Source organism: Gastrolobium bilobum, unplaced genomic scaffold, assembly GCF_033153095.1.
Source record: "Gastrolobium bilobum isolate Gb01-03AN ecotype WA unplaced genomic scaffold, APGP_CSIRO_Gbil_v1 utg87744, whole genome shotgun sequence".
Taxonomy (NCBI): Eukaryota; Viridiplantae; Streptophyta; class Magnoliopsida; order Fabales; family Fabaceae; genus Gastrolobium; species Gastrolobium bilobum.
In genome coordinates this window covers 82,879-103,282 of record NW_026899846.1, presented here as the reverse complement: position 1 = coordinate 103,282, position 20,404 = coordinate 82,879, and the positions used below count along the sequence as shown (strand labels likewise).

Below are 20,404 nucleotides of genomic sequence, written 5' to 3'. Positions count from 1 at the left end.
TTAGGCATAAATACCCTCTTTCTACGGCCATTGCATACACCGAAGGCTTGTTCATGCATATAACCAAGCAAAATCTATCATTTTTTTTATCTTGAGCTCAATGCCCGTGGAATAAGAGGATTCCCTTCACATGTGTGTCATATTCTATTATTTAACAAAGTAAAAGGAAAGCATATTTCTTCGGAAATGATTATAGCTTCATTACCACTTAATTTATTATAATGAAAAGCCAAAGTTCAAGGATGAGTAATTGATTAAAAAAAACATAATGCAGACCCAGGCAATTTGCATTTGGGTGCTAATCAATTTTGAACATCATTTTATCTAGGCCACTCTAATTCCCATTATCCCATACAATAATTAGTTCCATATTCCTACACAGGAGAATACAATTACTTAGGTCTCAGAGAATAACTAACTCCTTACTCCTGTTCATTATTTAAATTGAAAATGATATAAAGGCAAAATAATATACAGCTATCATTTTCCTTTCCATTGCAATTCTGTTCGTCTTCAACAAAAATTGAAATAATGGTTCCATTATGTCAAGCATTATAGAGAAAAGAAATCCATTGTTTCTGTTACCAAACCAAATAATACATACGGATTAAGCAATAATTCACCACAATAAATAGGTTCAACATATTTTAATCTAAAATCTTAAAGAATTATATTTATTAGTCCTCACACTTGTATGGTCTTCATTTAACACATTATGAACCAATGTGAGATTCTATCACACTTGAATATCCCAACAATATGAAGTACCTGGAATTTAACTAAAGCTTCTTCTCAGAAAATTCATTTTGCAAGTTGTGTGTAAGACATGAACTTGAGGCATAAAAGTACAAGCTTAAATGTCACTACTAGTAAATCTACGTAGGGATCCCTTTCCACATCCCATATTGCGCCTCAATCAATTGTCAACCTAATAATCTAAATACGTTTGCATTGCCACATTAACTGATTCTATATGAGGTTTTTCTTGGATTTTCCATCATTGTCCTTTTATTGTAGACCTCATCTTAGTCATATTCTTCTATTTTAAACCAATTTCCATCTTTTGGGCATATGACAGAGATAGAACGAGTTGCATTACAACGCATTTCAGACTTTTGTCTTCCTTATTGTGGTTCTTATTAGTTAGGTGTCACTGTCAAAGAAGATTTGCAAGTGTCTAGTACTATAGTAAACCTAACGAAATAGCCACCAGTTTGCACATGCACCGAGCACACTTGAAGAGAAATTAAGGCTATATATCCATAGGACTATGGGGGGGGGGGGAATGTCTGAGTTACTTATTTTTTAACACAAAAAGTACATAATACAAACTGAGTAGATAAAAACAAACTCTAATTATAGAATGGTTCTCCAAATTAAATGGCTAATACTCATTGGACTTAGGAGCCGATTCTGATGCCGGATTTGGTGGTTACACTGCCACTCGCATTGGAACATAAAACAATCATTGTCCTACTTCCCGAGGCCTAGCATATCCCAAGAGACCACTGATTGTGGGGGCAACGTTTGTGTTTCAAGGGGGGTTGCCCCTTGCATTGCATGTATATATCAAGTATTTGCAAAAGACAATCCTACTCGATCAAGGATCTAGAAGTAGCAACTTTGAGTGTGTGACCACAAAACTTATTGTGAAAATATGTTGGAATCTTTCTATGGTTTGCATTTCAATACATTATCATAAAGGACATTATTGGTCTCTTATTGGGGGCTAAAGAATGATCACTGACTAGCCAGAGAATCAGTGAGAAGGAATTCATGAGAATCAAATTTACTGACCAATAAAGATTTAGAACGTAAGGAGCTTCACGATATTAAATGCAGCATGGGATAACTTCTGAGACTAGCAATAATACATAAGTAAAAGATGAAATACTTTCTGACGCAAAAGCAGACAATGCTTATGCAATAATATTCCCATTCAGGTACGCTGACATGGACAGCATATGTGCACATAATTTGCCTTACTCTTTCTCTCATCCTTTGTTACCAGTCACCACACATAAAGGGTGGGGCCAATTCAGATTCATTCACATAAATTCCCCGTCGAGGCACGCACGCGGACGCTCACATACCACATGTTACTCTAATACATATTCCAAGTGTCCATATTCCAATTGGTTTTGTTTGGCCCCTATATGAATATGATAGCCATAGAAAGATTAAACATCTTTTGATGATAATGTTATTGATTATCACGAAACCAAAGATAGGGTAAAAGGGATTCCAAATTCTGTGTTCCCATAGCCAAAGCACAATTTTTATCAGTAAGAAGTGCTCATCGGCTTTATACCATACGATCATAAATTATAATGAGGATTTTTCATCAGTGCGTTCGCAACCTCTACTTTTCAGACAACCACTGTTACTTTGACTATTGTTTTTGGAGCAGCTGATTTCCTCAACGGTTTTGCTCTTTCATTGCGTCCCCCATGTTTTATATTGACCCCATTCAACCTCATAATTATTCACGTTGAAGCCAGAGCTTCTGATAAAAACTCATGAAAACTAAGCAAAAGTGCTAAGCACATAGGTGGGTATAAGCTCTTCCTCCATAAAGAACTATTTTAGTTCAGCAGAGTTCTACACTTCTGGACCACAAAGGAAAGGTCATATATAACTAGAATCTCTTAATTGATATTTTTTTTAATTGAACTCTCTGGTCATAATCATACAGTTAAAATATCCTTCATGTATCTATATCCAACACTTTCAGTTTTTAAGATGGGGTTCTAAGGAATTTCTTTTAGGACTATTCGGAAAACTCTAGAGTTGAAATGATAGATTGAACCATAAAAATAATTTAGTAGTCTTTGTTTAATCCCCGTCGAAAACGAAATTAAAGTGAACAAACACTAAAAACATTCAGCAGATGATAGACAGCTAATAAATGTATTCAGCGACAACTCTTCTATTAGTTGAATCATTAAGTAAGAAGGTGGATAATTCATTCATGTCATTCATATAAACGTACATCAACATCACAATTATAATGGGTTTCTGTTCACGTCTTTGTACAGAAGATACCGTGTTCGAGTTTTCCCTAGGGCAGCATACCTGAAGATAGCAGCACATGTATTAGGACACATGTTTGTAAGACTAAATGAAAAGTAACATATAACGTAATAATGTATCATAAGTAATGTACTTATATACTCGGATTGTGCGTTTTTTTTTTAAAGAAGAGAGGGGGAGTAGTTTTATGCAATTTACCATTGTGGGACGAAGGGTGCCATCCAAATGACATCACCCGCCTGAACCGGGTACCTATTCACAGAAAAACCAACAAAAACTACAATAAAAAAACATATCATAGATGTAAAGTGCCACCTTTCAATGATCACAATGAACACAGTATCCTGCATGGAAAGACCGTGAACAATGTATTCCATCCAAAACTCACTGAAGAACACAGCCCAAAATCTAACCCCAAAATTTGTGGACACTGCATGAAGTTATATACCACTTGTGAGACTTTAACAAAAAGAATTTGCAATGCTCTCCACCAAGATGCACATTCATTCATAACTGACCAGGTAAGTTCAATAGCTCTAACACCATTAGTAGCCAATATGGGGCCAACATCCCAAATCCAACCCAAAAACTCAAGCCATCATATAGACATGACCCAAAGTCATAGATTTGGTATATATCAGTCATACCACTTCCTCATAGGCCAGGTGAAACTTTCACTTTCAATGTACTAGTACCCATATAGTTTAATGGAAGCAAAGAATGCCACCATCTTGAACTCCATGCAACATCTAGGCTAATTTTTTTTTTAGTTCAGGTCTATAACTCTTACCAACTATCACCCAAACGATAAATGCCTTGCCCTTCCAATAGCAGTAAACCATGCTGGTTATAATGGACCTCCTGTAAAATCCATAAAAATAATTAAAACAAAAGGCCTATAAACTTGCATAGGAAGACAAACTAACTCTCTCAAAGACTCATATATGATTAACTCTTAAGAAATGTATCATAGACATAGATCCTAACATGAAGAAGTAAAAGCCCCTGCTGATATCAGATAAAATTTTATAAAAGCGCAGCTGTATTAAGTATGTGTATTTTTTGATAAGATATATTAAGGATACATATTCATGATGTCATAACATTACATTATTTAGTTTTGAAAGCGATGAAATTGAGATCCATTGTCAAGCGAAAAAGGCTACTCATATAGATTCCATATGTATCTTGATTTAAAATTGTCCAGGTTGTTGCTTTGTACAAGTTTCAATTGTGATATCATAGGGAACAACCTAAATTTTTATTTGATAATTAAAAAAAAGGAACTTGAGATAATAGGTTAAATCAGAATTCTATAATCAGCATTCATGGTCGATAGGGTAGTTGTTGGAGTACAACGCTACAATGTCCCTGGTTCGAATGTTGGTAGATGAAGGAGAAAGAAAAAAAACCAGAATTCTACATTAAATGCATCCCAGTGATAACTGCCTAGCCCAAGACTAACAGTACAACTTAAAATTCCAAATAATTAACAGCAAGTTTAACAAAAAGGTTAAATTGTAAGTTAAAGTATGGAACAGGATCTTCATATATGTGGTTTTGTCATTAAGGATGTTTGCATGATTAGATTATTAAATTATACAATAGTTAAATGCCATTTTATGAATAGTTTAGAAGTACAAAAGGAGATGTAATTTTTCAGCACATCCTCATTCTAATACGATCCATATGCTTAATGCAGCTGTAAGGCATACATACGTAACATATCCATATCGCTACTTTACAGTAAAAGCAACAGAAGATTACCTTTACATTGAGAAATTCTCCAGGTTGAAAATCCATAATCTGCAGGCATGGGTACATCAGTTACATATAACTAAAATTAACCAGAAACCATAGCAGAGCAAAATTGGATAAACGCAACTAATAAGACTTTGCCAAAAGAATAGGAACCGAAGTACATTACAGATTTGAGCTTACATGGATATTGAAGTCATATGCCAAAGATGTAGGAAGGAGCTTCCGCAGTTCAAAAACCTAATAATGGGTACCAAAAGGAGTAAAAAATGAACGTGTACATACGCACAATGACATCAATGATAAGAAACGACCTGAACCCAAAGCATGTAAGAATTGCTTCCGACAATGAGTAATGACATTAATATTTGTAAAAGTGGCACAAATGCTTTTTAATGAACTATCATCTTAAATTGAAAAATATAATGGTAGAGTTTGCAACAAAGAGGAGAAAAGGATAAACATAACATAATGCCTTTGAAAATATTGGAGTCAACAACTTACCTCGCCAGGAGTTTCAAGGAGTGGCTGCTTATCTGTTGAATTAACCACAGGCTCTGAGACGTGATTTTGTAGCGGAACATATCTAATAGGTTATAGACATTTTTGGTACATAAGTCATTAGAGTACTCATGTGATTGCTAACTATTCGAATGCACGCAACAAAAATATGATATGTAATCCTTGAAAACTGCACCAACTAATGTTGTGACTACTTGTCAAAGAATCTTGAAATATAAAATGGGTTCCTCAATCCATTTTCAATACAATTAATTGCATGAATTCTCATAAAGGTAAGGTCAAGACGATGAAACGTATATTTATATAGGGGGAAGTACAACGTACAAACCTTCGTTCAAAGATCACAATAGTAGCAGATGCATCACACTCAATTGAATGTTCAAAATTTGGAGGAAAATAAGCATACGAATCCACCTGGAATTGAAAGCATGGTATCAAAAATTTTATAGCCTTTATTAAAAAAAATGAAATATCAAGTCATTTTCCTATCAAAGTAGGTTTGCAACAAGTTTCTATTTTGAGTCCTTATCATTTTGCCCTAGTTATGAATGAGTTAACACAAGATATCCAAAACAAGATGTCAGTGTGTATGCTATTTGCAAATGATATTGTGCTTATTGATGCAACCAAATAGTGGTGCTTATTGATGAGACCACGGGTGGTGTTAGCCATAAATTAGAATTGTGGAGAAGCAAATTGAAGTCTAAAAAATTTACATTAAGTTAGAGTAAGACTGAGTATATGAAATGTGAATTTGTTACGACAAGTGGAGATCAAAATTTCGTGCATCCGCGAGGACAGAAGGTACCCGTGAAAGATGCTTTTAGATATCTTGGATCAATATTGTAAAAAGAGGGAGAGATTTATGAGGATGTATACCATAGAATCAGAGCAGGTTGGATAAAATGGCACAGTGCATCACGATTTTTGAGTGATCGCAAAATCCCTCTTAGGCTAAAAAGGAAATTTTATAAAACAACAGTAAGGCCTACAATATTATACGAAGTTGAATGTTAACCAACACATAAGCAACATAAGTATAAAATGAGAGTAGCAGAAATGAGGATGTTAAGGATGTGTGGTCATACAAGGTTAGATAAGATAAGAAATGAAGATATTCGACGAAAGGTAGGAGTAGTACCAGTGGTTGAAAAGATAAGAGAACAAAGATTGAGAAGGTTTAGGCATATTATTTCTAAGACCCATAAATGCTCCCGTAAGAACAAAAAATTGTTACCGAGAGTGTGATACAAACGAGGAAGAGGTCAGCCGAAATTTACTTGGGAGAAAGTAGTAAAACAAGACTTAATGGAGAGGAAAATAAATTGGCCTACGGTGTGTCCTTGGACAAAGTGGAGGAAAGATATTAGCATTATAGAGGGATAGACCCACTTTTCCTATGTTTTAAGCGGTCCTTTTTAGTCATTTTTCCTACATTATTTATTTATTTATCTTTCTCTCTTATTCACTTTTTCTCTCTTATCTATTTTTTCTCTCATTTATTTTTCTCTCTTAACTATTTATCTTTTCCCTAAGTCTTTTGTTGCTTTTTATTCGGTTCATCAACCGTCCACCCCAACTAATTTGGAATAAATGTAATGTTGACGTTGTTACTAAAGAAATGGTGATCATCAAAAAAAAAATTGAATAATGTTATACAAACTAGTAGCCAAAAAAGAGCATGAAAGACCCCACAACTATTTCCACCGATCTTGATTGCATTCTATGCTGCAAATAGCTACGCAGTGTGAAAATAGTGTAAGGTTAGTTATAAGCATCACACTAATTTCTGTACTTCCTTATATAACATGAAAACAAGAGGGTTCGACAAAGGACCCAGTAATGCATTATAATCTCAATGCTAAAAATTTGAGAAAAAGCTGTTAATCAATTTGTGCCTTCATTCCTTCCCTTTTTCCTTTTGTCACGCAATTTTCCTATCATCTTAACTATTAATGCATAAAACTTCTCTGGCAACAAAAGATTGTAATAGCATAAAATTAAATAAAAACACTCCCCATTGTAGTATCATGGTATAAGTAAATAAAATTTTGAAGCCACATCAATCATTGTTGATTTTTATGTAAAAACATTTCAAGGATTGTATTTTGTTAGAGAGGAATCTCGGAATTATTCTCCACGGTGAAAACATTGTTAAATAATCTGAATTCCCTCTGGGGTATCTTATCTGATTTATCTTGAATTTAAGCCCAATTTAAATGAGTCTGGAATCTGTTACTCTATAAATCAAACACTAATAATATTGAACCTAACCTACCACTGAGATTAAATAATGAGCTGGATCATGGAAAAATGTGACCAAAAAAATTAGCTAAAACAATAATAAGAAAATGTCGTTCATATTCCCAGAAACTAACATGATTAATTCAGCACTTCTTCCACAAGTATAATTGTACAAATAATAATAAGAGGAAATGATATATGAAAGCTTTTTCTCCTGAAACAGTATCCCACTTATTTTTGCATTGTGAGATGGCTGCTGGTGAACACTGGGTGCATCATTCCACATTGGAGCAGTTTCTTATGATATGTCTCAAAGGGTGCAACTGGAATTAGGAGGCCACAAGTTTATGGCAATGTGTGGCATATGCAGCTCTCTAGTGTATTTGGCAGTAAAGGAATGCCCATGTTTTTCAAGGGAGTCTCTTTGCCCTTAAATTTGTTACAAGACAAGATTGTGTTTAGAGCTTCTCTTTGGTGAGCTTTGCTCACGGTTGTTTCAGGGGAACTGCCATTACTGATATGGAAAGAGATTGAAAGATTTGTTTCATTTTTTAGCCAATTTGGTTCTCTGTTGTCTTCAACTGTTTCTTTTAAGGAGGATATCTTACTGTCCCCTTGATATTTTTTTCTTTCTAACAATATTTTCTTCTATTACTAAAAAAAGGAGCTATTACTATTTTTAAAAGCACATCAACCAAACCTGATATTTATATAATAATTATTGGGGCATCAACATTAAAAGTAGTCAAAATTAGCGATCATACTGACAGAATAGCTTCATTTACATAACAATCATAAACTTAGTACCTTCAGTATATGGCTAACGCCAGAAACATTAGTGAGTGTAACAGCACCTTCGAGCACAAAGATTAATCTAGTAGGATACCAAACATGCATTTAGAGCCAGAAAACAATGTGAAATGGTTTGGGTGTAATGGAAATGGAATTGCGGAGGAGGAGAATTTAGAAATTTGAAAAGCTGAAATAACAAGTTCACAACCTCTCCACATCGTGCAGGGGTAGTCCTGATCTTGAATTCTCTGCAAAAGGGGCAAAGCATAAATCAGAAGCATACTAGAAGAGGTTTTTACTGAATTGGGAACTATATCATTAAGTTTCAAGCAATGGGAGTTATTCGGCTATCCATGATACATCCAGACCCTTTACCGTGAGGCCAAAGTATATGTTAGAAGCAATAAACATGGGCCCAAAGAGCCAAGTGGGCAGTCTCTATTAGCTAAAATTGTCAGAGAAGTTGTTCAGAGTTAGTTTGTTAGCCCTCTAACTGCAGTGGCATAGGTAGGATATAAATATAGGGAGAGAATGTAAGTGAAGGCAGTTAGTTAGTTGGTTAGTTTGTCTTGGAGGGACAGACCAGGCTCTCAAATTCTTGAGGAAGTTTCCTTTTGTATGATGATAAACCCTTGGTTTACCATGTTTTTATGCTAAATTCTACAATAATTATATGGTAGATTGCATGGAATCAAGGTGTTATATGATAAAATTATAAAGATTTGAAAATTGAGCTAATGTTTTGATATCTTGCTCATTTTGAAGGTAAATCCACAAGATTTGGTGCTAAGAAGTGATAAAGGAATCATAACAAAGATTTGAAGCCCAATCTGCAAGATCTTAAATAAAAACAGAAACAAATCAAGATTTGATTAGGAATTGATAGAGATTCATGGGGAGATTTGATGAAAAATTAAAAGATATGGATTCAAAGGTTATAAATAGGGAGCTTGGGGTCAATGGAATGAACCAATTCATTGACCAATCCAGAGAATTACACAGAGACTTGAGGGAGGAATCCTGTTGCGGAGCGTTGGAGCACTGAGGAACCAAGTCAACATCACACCAATGGAGGCTTGGGGTTCTCTTTTCTTTATTATTGCTTTTGAATTCAGTATGCTAGGCTAGACTTTTATGTAGTTAAGGGTAGATGGAACCCAATTGAATCGTATGTCTTGAATTAAATTGTTCTTGAATTCTTTTCTTTTTATAATTGAATAAATTTATCTGTCTTTAATGCTTCTATGAGTTTGCTCCTTATAGATTGATTTAGGGGAATTGTATGATAATAGGGATGTTGGTGCATGAACCCTGACTTGGTAAATTTATCATAATCCTTGTGATCTAGGGATAGACATAGGGTAATTGTGCAATCTTTCAATTCTTGATCTAAATGCATGTTTTCTTGGGGAACTAGAGTTCTTTCAAAATCACATAGATTTAGGGTAACAAGGAATTGAGCCCTAATTAACTTAGAAAGAATTGATTGGCATTATATTAAAAACGGATTCTTGACAATTTAATTCATTGCATATAGAGGAGATTGGGGGAAGTCGAAACCTTAACTACGCTTGTTCTTAAATTCTTAATCAATCATCTTTTCAATTGCTTTCTAATTTTGAATTTTAATTTGCATGTTATTAATTGTTTTTAATTTCACTTCTCTTCATCTCATTCTTTGTTGTCCAACTAAATCGTTGTTAGAGAACTAGTGCTTGAAAATCAATCATCGTGGGAACGATCTCGTACTCAGTACACTTTTATGTAGAAAATTAGAATTCAAACATGTTTCCGTTTTTATTTCCTATTAATTAGGATTGATTATGATTGATTAGGATTGATTATGATTGATTAGGATTAATTGTGATTGATTAGAATTGATTGTGATTAGGATTGTGATAGGATTGATTAGTCATCGCTTAGTCATTCTTAGCGATTCTTTCTTGTATAAATACTCACTCATGTAATTTATTCAATATCAATATACAAAAACTTCTTTTCAATATGGTATCAGAGCGGGTTCGTTCCTACCCTAATTCAAATCTGAAATAACCATCCAAACACTTCCATCACCGTCAAACACCTCCTAAACACCGCCTTGAATCTGTCCAACACAGAAACCTAGTTTACTGACCTCCGATCAAAAAAGTGAGGTGACCATTCGACTCAGAAGGATCCGACGAGTCGACCGCCGCTGGACCCATCGCCGTCAGCCGCTGCACGCGCCACCACGCGCCGCCTTCCAGACGTTTTTTTTTTCCGTCGCGACTTGCACAGACCTTCTCGCCGGCTTCTCCCCTTCCTGTTCCAGAGGTCAGATCAAAAGTTTATAAAACTTGATTTTTCATCAACGGTCAACCCTTCTCTTTTTATTCATGGCTTCCTCAAAACACTCTTTTTATTACCACGAGCAACCTCCTAAGGCCACTAGTCATGTGGTCCAGCAAGGTACAACTTTCCATGTTGATAGTCAAAATCATTGGATCCTTGATTCTGGAGCCTCTGATCATATGACAGGTAATCTTGGCTTGTTTTGTTCATACACTCCATATTCTGAACCTTCTCGGGTCAAGATCGCCGATGGCAGTTTTTCCCAGATTGCGGGACACGGAACCATTAAACTTTCTGAGCTGATTACTTTGACATCAGTTCTTTATGTTCCTTCTCTGACTTGTAATCTCATTTCCATTAGCAAGCTCACCTCTGAGTTGCATTGCTTTGCTAAATTCTTTCCACATGGTTGTGTTTTTCAGGAACAGGACTCGGAGAGGATGATTGGCAGTGCTAGAGAGGATGGTGGACTTTACTACTTTGAGGAGGATGTGACTCATGAAGCTGTTTTCGTAGAAAAAAACTCTATGTTTCCTTTTGATTCATGTAATGATGTTATGCTGTGGCATCGTAGGCTAGGCCATCCAAATTTTATTTATCTTCAGAAGTTGTTGCCAAACTTATTTATTAATAAAAGTCCAAGTTTGTTTTCTTGTGATATTTGTCAACTTGCCAAGCATACTCGTGCTCATTATCCTTCTAAAGTTCACCATGACTCTTCCCCATTTTCCTTAATTCATAGCGACATATGGGGTCCAGCCCGTGTTAAAAATATTTCAGGTACTCGATGGTTCATTACCTTCATTGATGACCATTCTCGAGTTTGTTGGGTGTATCTTCTAAAGGATAAGTCCGATGCTGCATCCGTGTTTAAAAAATTTCATGCCATGGTTCAAACCCAATTCTAAGTTGCTATACAAATTCTTCGTACAGATAATGGCAAAGAGTATTTTAACTCTATTCTTGGAGAATATCTTTCCCAATATGGCATCCTTCACCAAAGCTCGTGTCCTGACACACCCCAACAAAACGGAGTTGCGGAAAGAAAAAACCGACATCTCCTTGAAGTTGCTCGGGCTCTTATGTTTACCACGAGTGTTCCTAAATATCTTTGGGGAGAGGCAGTTCTCACTGCCTCGTATCTGATAAATCGAATGCCATCTCGCATTCTGAAATTTCAGTCTCCTCTTTCTAGTCTTGTTCGTATCTTCCCTTCCTTCCGAGGTGTCTCCTCCTTACCTCTCAAGTTATTTGGTTGTGTTGTATTTGTCCATATTCCCTCCCATCAACGGTCTAAGCTTGATCCTAAGTCTCTCCAGTGTGTCTTTATTGGTTATTCTCCTACTCAACGTGGCTATAAGTGTTATTCACCCTCTCTTCGTAAGGTCTTTGTCTCTATGGATGTCACTTTTCTGAGAATGACCCTTTCTTCCCCTCGACTTCTCTTCATGGGGAGTCTATAGGAGTAGATGAAGATCAGTCATGGGAACCTATTAATGCCACAGTATTACCTCTACTTTTAGAAACAGGGGGAGCTACAGAATCCTCACCATCAGGAGCCTCCTCAAAATGGGGACAAGTTTATAGCAGGCGAAAGCCTCCTCAAAGTGTGAATAACCCAGAGCCTCTACACTGCCAGGATTCTGAACCATGTTCTAGTTCCAGCACCCCAATACTTGAGTGTCATGGTGAAAATGATCTACACTTGCCCATTGCTCTCAGAAAAGGTACTCGATCTTGTACTACTCATCCTATTTCTAATCATATTTCATATGGAAAGTTGTCCCCAGGGTTTCGTGCTTTCAATACTATGTTGGATAGTACAAAGATACCGAGAAATATACATGAGGCTCTCAATGATAAAAAATGGAGGGATGCTGTCTTTGAAGAAATGAATGCTTTAGAAAGAAATGGAACTTGGGAGATAGTGACCCTACCCAAAGGAAAAAAGGCAGTAGGATGCAAATGGGTGTTTACAATAAAATTCAATGCAGATAATAGCATCAACAGATACAAGGCAAGATTGGTTGCAAAGGGTTTCACTCAGACTCATGGGATAGATTATCATGAGACTTTTGCTCCGGTTGCTAAAGTCAATACCATCCGAGTTCTCTTATCTCTTGCTGCCAATCTAGATTGGCCTCTGCAACAGTTAGATGTGAAGAATGCATTCCTAAATGGTGACTTACATGAAGAAGTCTATATGGATCCTCCACCTGGTTTTGAAAAGGGAAATGGATCAGTGTGTAAACTAAAAAAGTCTCTATATGGATTGAAACAGTCTCCCAGAGAATGGTTCGACAAATTCACACAAGCAGTCAAAAGAAGAGGCTTCATTCAAGCACAGACTGATCATACTCTCTTCCACAAACACTCTAAGGATGGTAAAATTGCTATTCTTATTGTATATGTAGATGATATAATTCTTACAGGTGATGATATTGAGGAATTGAACACCTTGAAGAAATTTCTAGCAGCTCAATTTGAACTCAAAGACCTTGGCACTCTCAAATATTTCCTTGGTATGGAAGTTGCTAGGAGCAAAACAGGTATCACTCTAACACAAAAGAAATATGTTCTAGATCTTTTGTTGGAAACAGGAATGTTAGGGTGTAAACCTGCTGAGACACCTGTGGAACCTAATACCAAGTTAGGTATTGAAGATGGAAATGAGGTGGATAAAGAACAATATCAGCGATTGGTTGGTAAACTAATCTACTTATCTCATACGCGTCCTGACATTGCCTTTGCGGTGAGTATGATTAGTCAATTCATGCACTCACCCAAGGAGAAGCATCTTAGTGCAGTCTATAGGGTGCTTAGATACCTCAAGAATACTCCAGGAAGAGGATTATTCTTTAAAAAGGGGTATAAAAGGACAATTGAAATCTACACTGATGCAGATTGGGCAGGCTCATCAGTAGACAGAAGATCTACCTCAGGCTATTGCACCTATGTGTGGGGAAATCTTGTTACTTGGAGAAGCAAAAAGCAAACAGTGGTTGCAAGAAGTAGTGCTGAAGCAGAATTTCGAGCTTTAGCTCATGGAGTTTGTGAAGGAATCTGGTTGAGAAGACTTCTTCAAGAGTTGAAGATTTCATATTCCCTACCAATAAAACTATATTGTGACAACAAGGCAGCTGTTAGCATTGCTCAAAATCCTGTGCATCATGATCGAACAAAGCACGTGGAAGTTGATCGTCACTTCATCAAAGAAAAATTAGATGATGGAAGTGTGCATTTGATATATGTTCCAACCAAAGAGCAAACGGCAGATGTCCTTACCAAGGGCCTACACCGTCCAGCATTCGAAGACTTGATTGGCAAGTTGGGAATGATCAATATTTACCTCTCAACTTGAGGGGGAGTGTAGAAAATTAGAATTCAAACATGTTTCCGTTTTTATTTCCTATTAATTAGGATTGATTATGATTGATTAGGATTGATTATGATTGATTAGGATTAATTGTGATTGATTAGAATTGATTGTGATTAGGATTGTGATAGGATTGATTAGTCATCGCTTAGTCATTCTTAGCGATTCTTTCTTGTATAAATACTCACTCATGTAATTTATTCAATATCAATATACAAAAACTTCTTTTCAATATTTTATTACTTTTATGACCGGTGCACTTGCCGAAGTCGCAACATATGCCACTCTTGCTCTTCTAATCTTTGGATACCAATTAATCCAGAGTTCGCGGAGGATATTCAATAAAATTTCCACATTCTCTTTACTATCTATTAGCAAGTTAAAAGTTATAATTGATGCTAATTATTGGTTTTTAGTATCTATTTTTATAGGGACTAACATAGGTTGAGCTTGGTAATAGTTTCAGAAGAGCAACGACCCCAACAAAACCAGATGAGTGAAAACTTGTAAGTCCGCATCTCATGATGTGGCATAACATTGTGTGCCACGGCATAACAACAGAGTATGGATTCTTCTTAAGTGGCACTTCATGCTGCAGCGTAAGTGCATAACATTGCATACTGCAGAGTGAGGCCCTTAATGTCCAAAAAAGTTTGAAAGCTTGTTTTCCTCTTGGCTTGGAGCTTTTGAGGTAAGAAAGCATACCTACCTTGAGTTTTTGAGAAGTTATAACATAGGGTTTCATGAAATTTGGGGAAAATGTGATGGGTGGGTTGAATATTGAAATTAATAGTTGATTGGTTTATGTTTGGTGTAGGAATATTGAAGGTAGTAATGACTTTGTATTGACCATCTTTGGGACCCATATTGAACTAGGGTTCCAACCTTAACTTTTGAAGAATTAGGGGGTAAGTAACCTTCTCCTTATAATTAATGGTTTGGTATATTGGTTGATGAATTCATGTGTTGAACATATTGTTGAATAGTTTAAAACTTTAAATTACCTTGAAATAGGGTGTTTGTTGGTGACTTGTGTTTGGTGACCATTGGAGCAAAATAAAGCTTTGGAACCAAACTTAAGAAAAGGTAAACTTTGGAACTTGGGATTAGTCTCATTTAATGTTCCACAATACCCCTTTTTGGGGTAATGGTTATTGTTTGAACGATTGAGTGGATTGTTAGAGTATGGCGTAATGTGCATTCATATAAACAGTTGTTATTTGTTGGTGTGTGATTCAATGAACAAGTACTAGAGGCTAGATTGCATAGTTAGAGTATCGACTAATGTGCAATCGGATGTGTGATATGATATGCTTACGCGTATAGCCATGGAATCATGAGTTGATTAATTGAGGCTCGTTGGCTAAAAGAATATGGTATGGGCTATCTCATGGAGAGATGTATCCAAAGATATTTCACTCTTAGGAATTCCATACGGACGCTCATTTAATGTCTGATTCATTGAGTGGTCCTAATGTAATGGGTACACGAAAGGCATTCATGACTAGGTAGATTCATTGACCAAAAGAATATGGCATTGGCTTCCCTTTGGAGAATTATCCTAAGAGGTGAAACTCTTGGAAGTCTCATGTGGACACTTGTTGAGTGACTGCTCTTCAAGTGATCTTAATGCACTGAGTGCATAGATTGATCAACTTTAGGTTACTTCACTTATTATATGATGTTATACTATACCATGTTGTTCTAACTTTTCATGCAGGCAAGTGAACTTAAGGGCGTAGTGATCTTCAAGGGCCCTTAGTTTACTGAGATTCATCTCTCATCCCTTTTGGGACATGTTTCAGGTTCTCATGGAGGAGGTAATAGCCCATCTCGAGGAAAGGAGCATGCTTAGTCTACTTGGAATAGTTAGGGTGACATGTTATATTTTGGAATGATATCTTGTGTTTTAGCACTTGTGCAAAACCATATTTTATTAGAACTTGTAATCTTTTGGTTAATGATTTATAAGAATAGTATGTACATTTAGATTCAAGTTCCTATGCTATGGTATGTAATCCAAGTATTTAAATACTATGTACATGCTTTGAACGATGCATTTTATTAGAACGCATGTCTGAAAATGTATATGAGATGGCTTGAAGCCATGTTGATGAATCCATTGATGGATCCTTGGAAAATAAGTGTATAGAGTGATGGATTTCATCTATATATATTGTGCCATAGTCAATTAGGTGGTAGAATTGGCGTTCATGCTCAAGGATAGGGTCTAGGGCATTAAAAAGAAGCTCCATGTAACGCCTGGCAGCTTCAAGAATCAATGACTATCCCCACATACTAACACGAGACTTTTCAGTGTGCTTTTTCCTCACTCGCACACTTCCTGGGAAAACTTCCCAGGAGGTCACTCATCCCAGAATTGCTCCAAGTCAAGCACGCTTAACTATGGAGTTCTTCCGTTCCGGGCTACCGAAAAGAAGATGCATCTTGTTAGCATAGGTAGTACCAATTAATTCTTATAAGCTATCCCAAACTGTGCAGTCTCACACCTGCACAGTCTTTGGAATCCCTCTCTTTCGCGTGTCGATTCGATTCATTCATGCATATAACCCCACGCTAGAAGCCTGTTAGGAGCCGCTCCTTGTCCATGCCCTTTCGCACCGGCGATCACTCCCCGCCCTCGTCAGCGCTCGGGATGTTACACCCCATGTCTCTGCCTCAGCGCGTTAAAACACGCAAGACCCCTACAAACCTATCTCAGCTCATTTTAACGCACAGATTGTGCGTTTTAATGCACTGGCTTTTGGGAGAAGCGCGTTTTAACGCACTTAGAGCGCTTTAACGCATTGTGCCTGGAAAATTATACCTTTTCTGCGCGTTAAAACGCGCTATAAGGCATTTTTTAACGCGCTAGACCAGTGTTGATTTTCCCTCTTTTACATCTCCAGTCTTATGTGGGCCACTTGGTTTGAGGTTATAAGCTTGTGTAGGACCTTCCTAGCTAGATTACTCATTGTAACCAATGGGTTAGACATAATTGAGCGAGAAAAGGTTTATTCACGTTTTAACCATAGCTATCAATTTTTTCATAACTTTACATATAAAAAAGTTGTCTTAGATTTAACTAAGTGATTAAAAGTTAATTCAAGTTGCGTTTAATACCATAATTGAGTTAATACATCGGGTGCATACGGAGTGTTACAGAATGATACTCTTACTCTCACTTTATCATTCCTTCAAGAACATCTTCAAGCTTCTTCAATCGAGCTTCTTGAAGTTTTTTATCTCTTCCCAGTTGTCACCAATCCTCCTCCATTTGTTTCATCAAAGCTTCGAAACCCCTCTCCATTCTTATGCGTACCATGAAAATCTCCTTGGATTTAGGACCTCTTCTACTAGTTAATAGAAACTGTACCAGAAAAAGCAAAGAACAAATAGAAAAGGGATGATTTTGTATTGCATACCACTCTTCTCCATGAATTTGAATCCAATAGAATGTAGAATCAAGAGGGAAGATGGAAAAGAAGGAAAGCAAAGAGGTATATCTTACAGCACCAAGAAGTTTGAGGGTCTTGGAGCTCCCTCCCAACCTCTATTCCAAAACCAAAAACTCCCCCTATTGTTTTCCTCCTATTTTTTATACCCTTTCACTTCTACTTCCCCCTCCCTAATATAGATACAATTGTCAACAAAACTAACTCACTTTCTATTCCCCACTCTGATCCTTATTCCTGCCAACACACACCTTTTTATTGGGGGTCTGCTAACAGACAATAGTCCTTGAACCAATGTGACATGAAGAATTGAACTAGAGAAATACCGTTTTGGATTATACAGTAAGAAGAAGCCTCCACTAGTGATGAAATCAGATTTTCTGACTTACACAGTTAGCTTTACAAAGTAGTTTTTCTTTGTTTGCCTTTTCTCAAGTGTTCAATATTTTCCATGTCACACTTCATTTTTTTAATAATATTTGATCTAATGTTAAGGAGGCTTGTACATATCCCCATATGCTTCATATATTCAAGAAAGAAGGAAGTGATTTCAAAATTATGCATCATTCTACACGAACAGAAAATGGCATCACAAAAATAGTATATGAGCAAATATATTTAGTCTGGAATAATTTATTCCCCCATGCTGAAACAACAATATCTCATCGGATGAATGAAAATATGGCCCATATCTAGGCAACTAAGTAAATATAATAGATTCTGTGAAATAAATCAAAATCATACCTTTCAAGTTAGCTAGGTACATTGTAAAGTGTGAACCAATTTCTGGTGAAATTAAATATGCCCCTGATGTATTGATCCTGTCAAAGCAATTCAAGTTACTACACAACAAGAGGCTTAAAAACATCTTAACCAAAACAAATGAGGAAAGTCAAGAGTACCAATCAGGCAATGGGCTATATACATGACTTTCTGGTGATATCAAAGCATGATCTCTCCTATAAACACTACGTGTGAATCCAGGCAAATCTGACAAACAAAACCATAGTAAAGTCAGTTGACTCAGTTCAATACAATATCACTATATATTTCTCTCCTAGAAAAATAGTTGAGGACTCAACAGTAACAGAAACCTCAAGATCTAGAAAACCTTTTGATATAGATCAAAATAAAACAAAGGATCACAATTCACAACTCAAGTAAGTATCATAATCATCAAGCCCAGTAGTTGATTGTAACATTTCGCCTCTTAGGAAAATGCTTTCAGCAACCAAAAATAATAATCTCATGGTAATTGTGAAGTCCACAACTTTATCTTGAAAACAGTTATGACTTCAAAAGTAGGGAGTGGAAATGAATCAAGCAAAGCAGATGCCATGAACTTCTTCAATTTGACCAAACTCACAAGCCTGCTAGAAAGCATACAGTTTTATATTCATTTTTTACACCTAACTTATATTTTTCACATTTACATAACTTGTTTATAACAAAAATGTTTCATATTTACCAAAAAGACCTCCCTCTGTCATAAAAACAGACACAAAACTCCCTTTTATTTATTTCAAAGAAAAAAAAACACTACAGCTAACTTCGAAATAATGTCAAGTCTAATACCCAATTTTAGGTTTATAGAACATATTTATTTGGTGTAGTCGAATGGAAGGTACAAATGGTCATGTGCCAAAATGAACTTTCAATCCAACTACACCAAACGAATGTGGTCTTCCTTTTTTCCCAACATATAAAACTGAACAAGTATAGGAATGAGTCGAATGACATTTAACTACAACACAGCCACAAATTAACTCAGTTAAAGAAACGTTTACATGCATATTGGAGTTAATTGAAGCATTTTTTGGTAAAATAAATATATTACAGTATACCCAGACAAACATAAACATGTACAAAAATATAGTTCAAAAAATTCTGCTTCTTTAGTTAATCAACTAACAAGTCCAATCCTTTGTAACTCAGGATTGGTTTGATTATTCACCCTAGTTATAAATTTTATACCGACATGATCTCAACTTTTACTCTCCTTCATTAACCTAATCAGTAATCACCAGTAGTCTTTATTTGCTTCTTGCTTCATTAACCATTTACACCAACATAACAACAATTTAATAATTTTTTTTTAAAAAAAAAAAAAATCAAAATACAATTTTTAGAACAAAAATAGTTAACTGACCTTGAAGGTGGAGAGGAGAGAGAGTGGGGTTGTTGACTTTCCAATAAAGAGGCTTCGATTTCGATTCCATGCTAAGCACGGAAGGAGCAGAGCAAAACCCTTCTTCAGCCAATGCATAGTTAAAGAAGCCTGAAAATGCAACAAAACAATGAAAACATAACTAAAGCTATTTCCTCATTAACTAAGAAACACTTTAGCCTCCTTTAGCAATCAGGAACAACCAACAAAAGATTAAAAAAAAAAAAATTAAATAAAACTTTGAGTAGAGAATAAAATAAAGGAGAAGGTACCAAGAATGAGGAGAAGGACAGAGATACTAGACATTTTCGGAAGAAGATGAGAAGGTAAAGAAAGAGTGGTTCAAATGTAAGTATGGAAGTGTCACGTACGTTGTTGACACTGTACAACGATTAGTGATTTTAGTGAATGGAGGAGAGAGAGGAAAGTGAGAACTACAAAACAGAAGAAGACAACTGATATCAGCTTTGGGCCTTTGTCTTTTCTTCTTCTTCTTTTTTTACAGCCCGTTTCTTTTTTTGGTTTTAATTAATTAAATAATAACTGGGCGGGCCATGTGAATAAATTTGAGAACAGAATAAAAAATAGATCGAGAGGTTATATTTATGGGTTTGTTTTTTCTGATGTTAATGTAGATAATTTTATCTAATGTTCATCAAAACGACGTCGTTTTGGGACGGAAATCATGGTATTTTTGTAATTTTAATTTATTTCAGGGTTATAATA

General features: G+C 36.0%; 1 protein-coding gene across 1 annotated transcript; it reads right to left on the bottom strand.

Annotated features, from left to right (window-relative positions):
- Positions 1–2,870: 2,870 nt before the first annotated feature.
- Positions 2,871–20,083, bottom strand: LOC133293932 ((S)-ureidoglycine aminohydrolase). The gene is made up of 13 exons (XM_061492556.1): positions 19,951–20,083; positions 19,661–19,789; positions 18,414–18,501; positions 18,256–18,332; positions 8,558–8,597; positions 8,365–8,431; positions 5,642–5,727; positions 5,296–5,377; positions 4,975–5,031; positions 4,801–4,839; positions 3,824–3,894; positions 3,232–3,285; positions 2,871–3,075 (listed from the first exon to the last, which is right to left on the bottom strand). The coding sequence occupies exons 1-13, from the start codon at positions 19,982–19,984 to the stop codon at positions 3,006–3,008; spliced, it is 894 nt and encodes a 297-aa protein (XP_061348540.1). The 5' UTR covers positions 19,985–20,083; the 3' UTR covers positions 2,871–3,005.
- Positions 20,084–20,404: the final 321 nt, after the last annotated feature.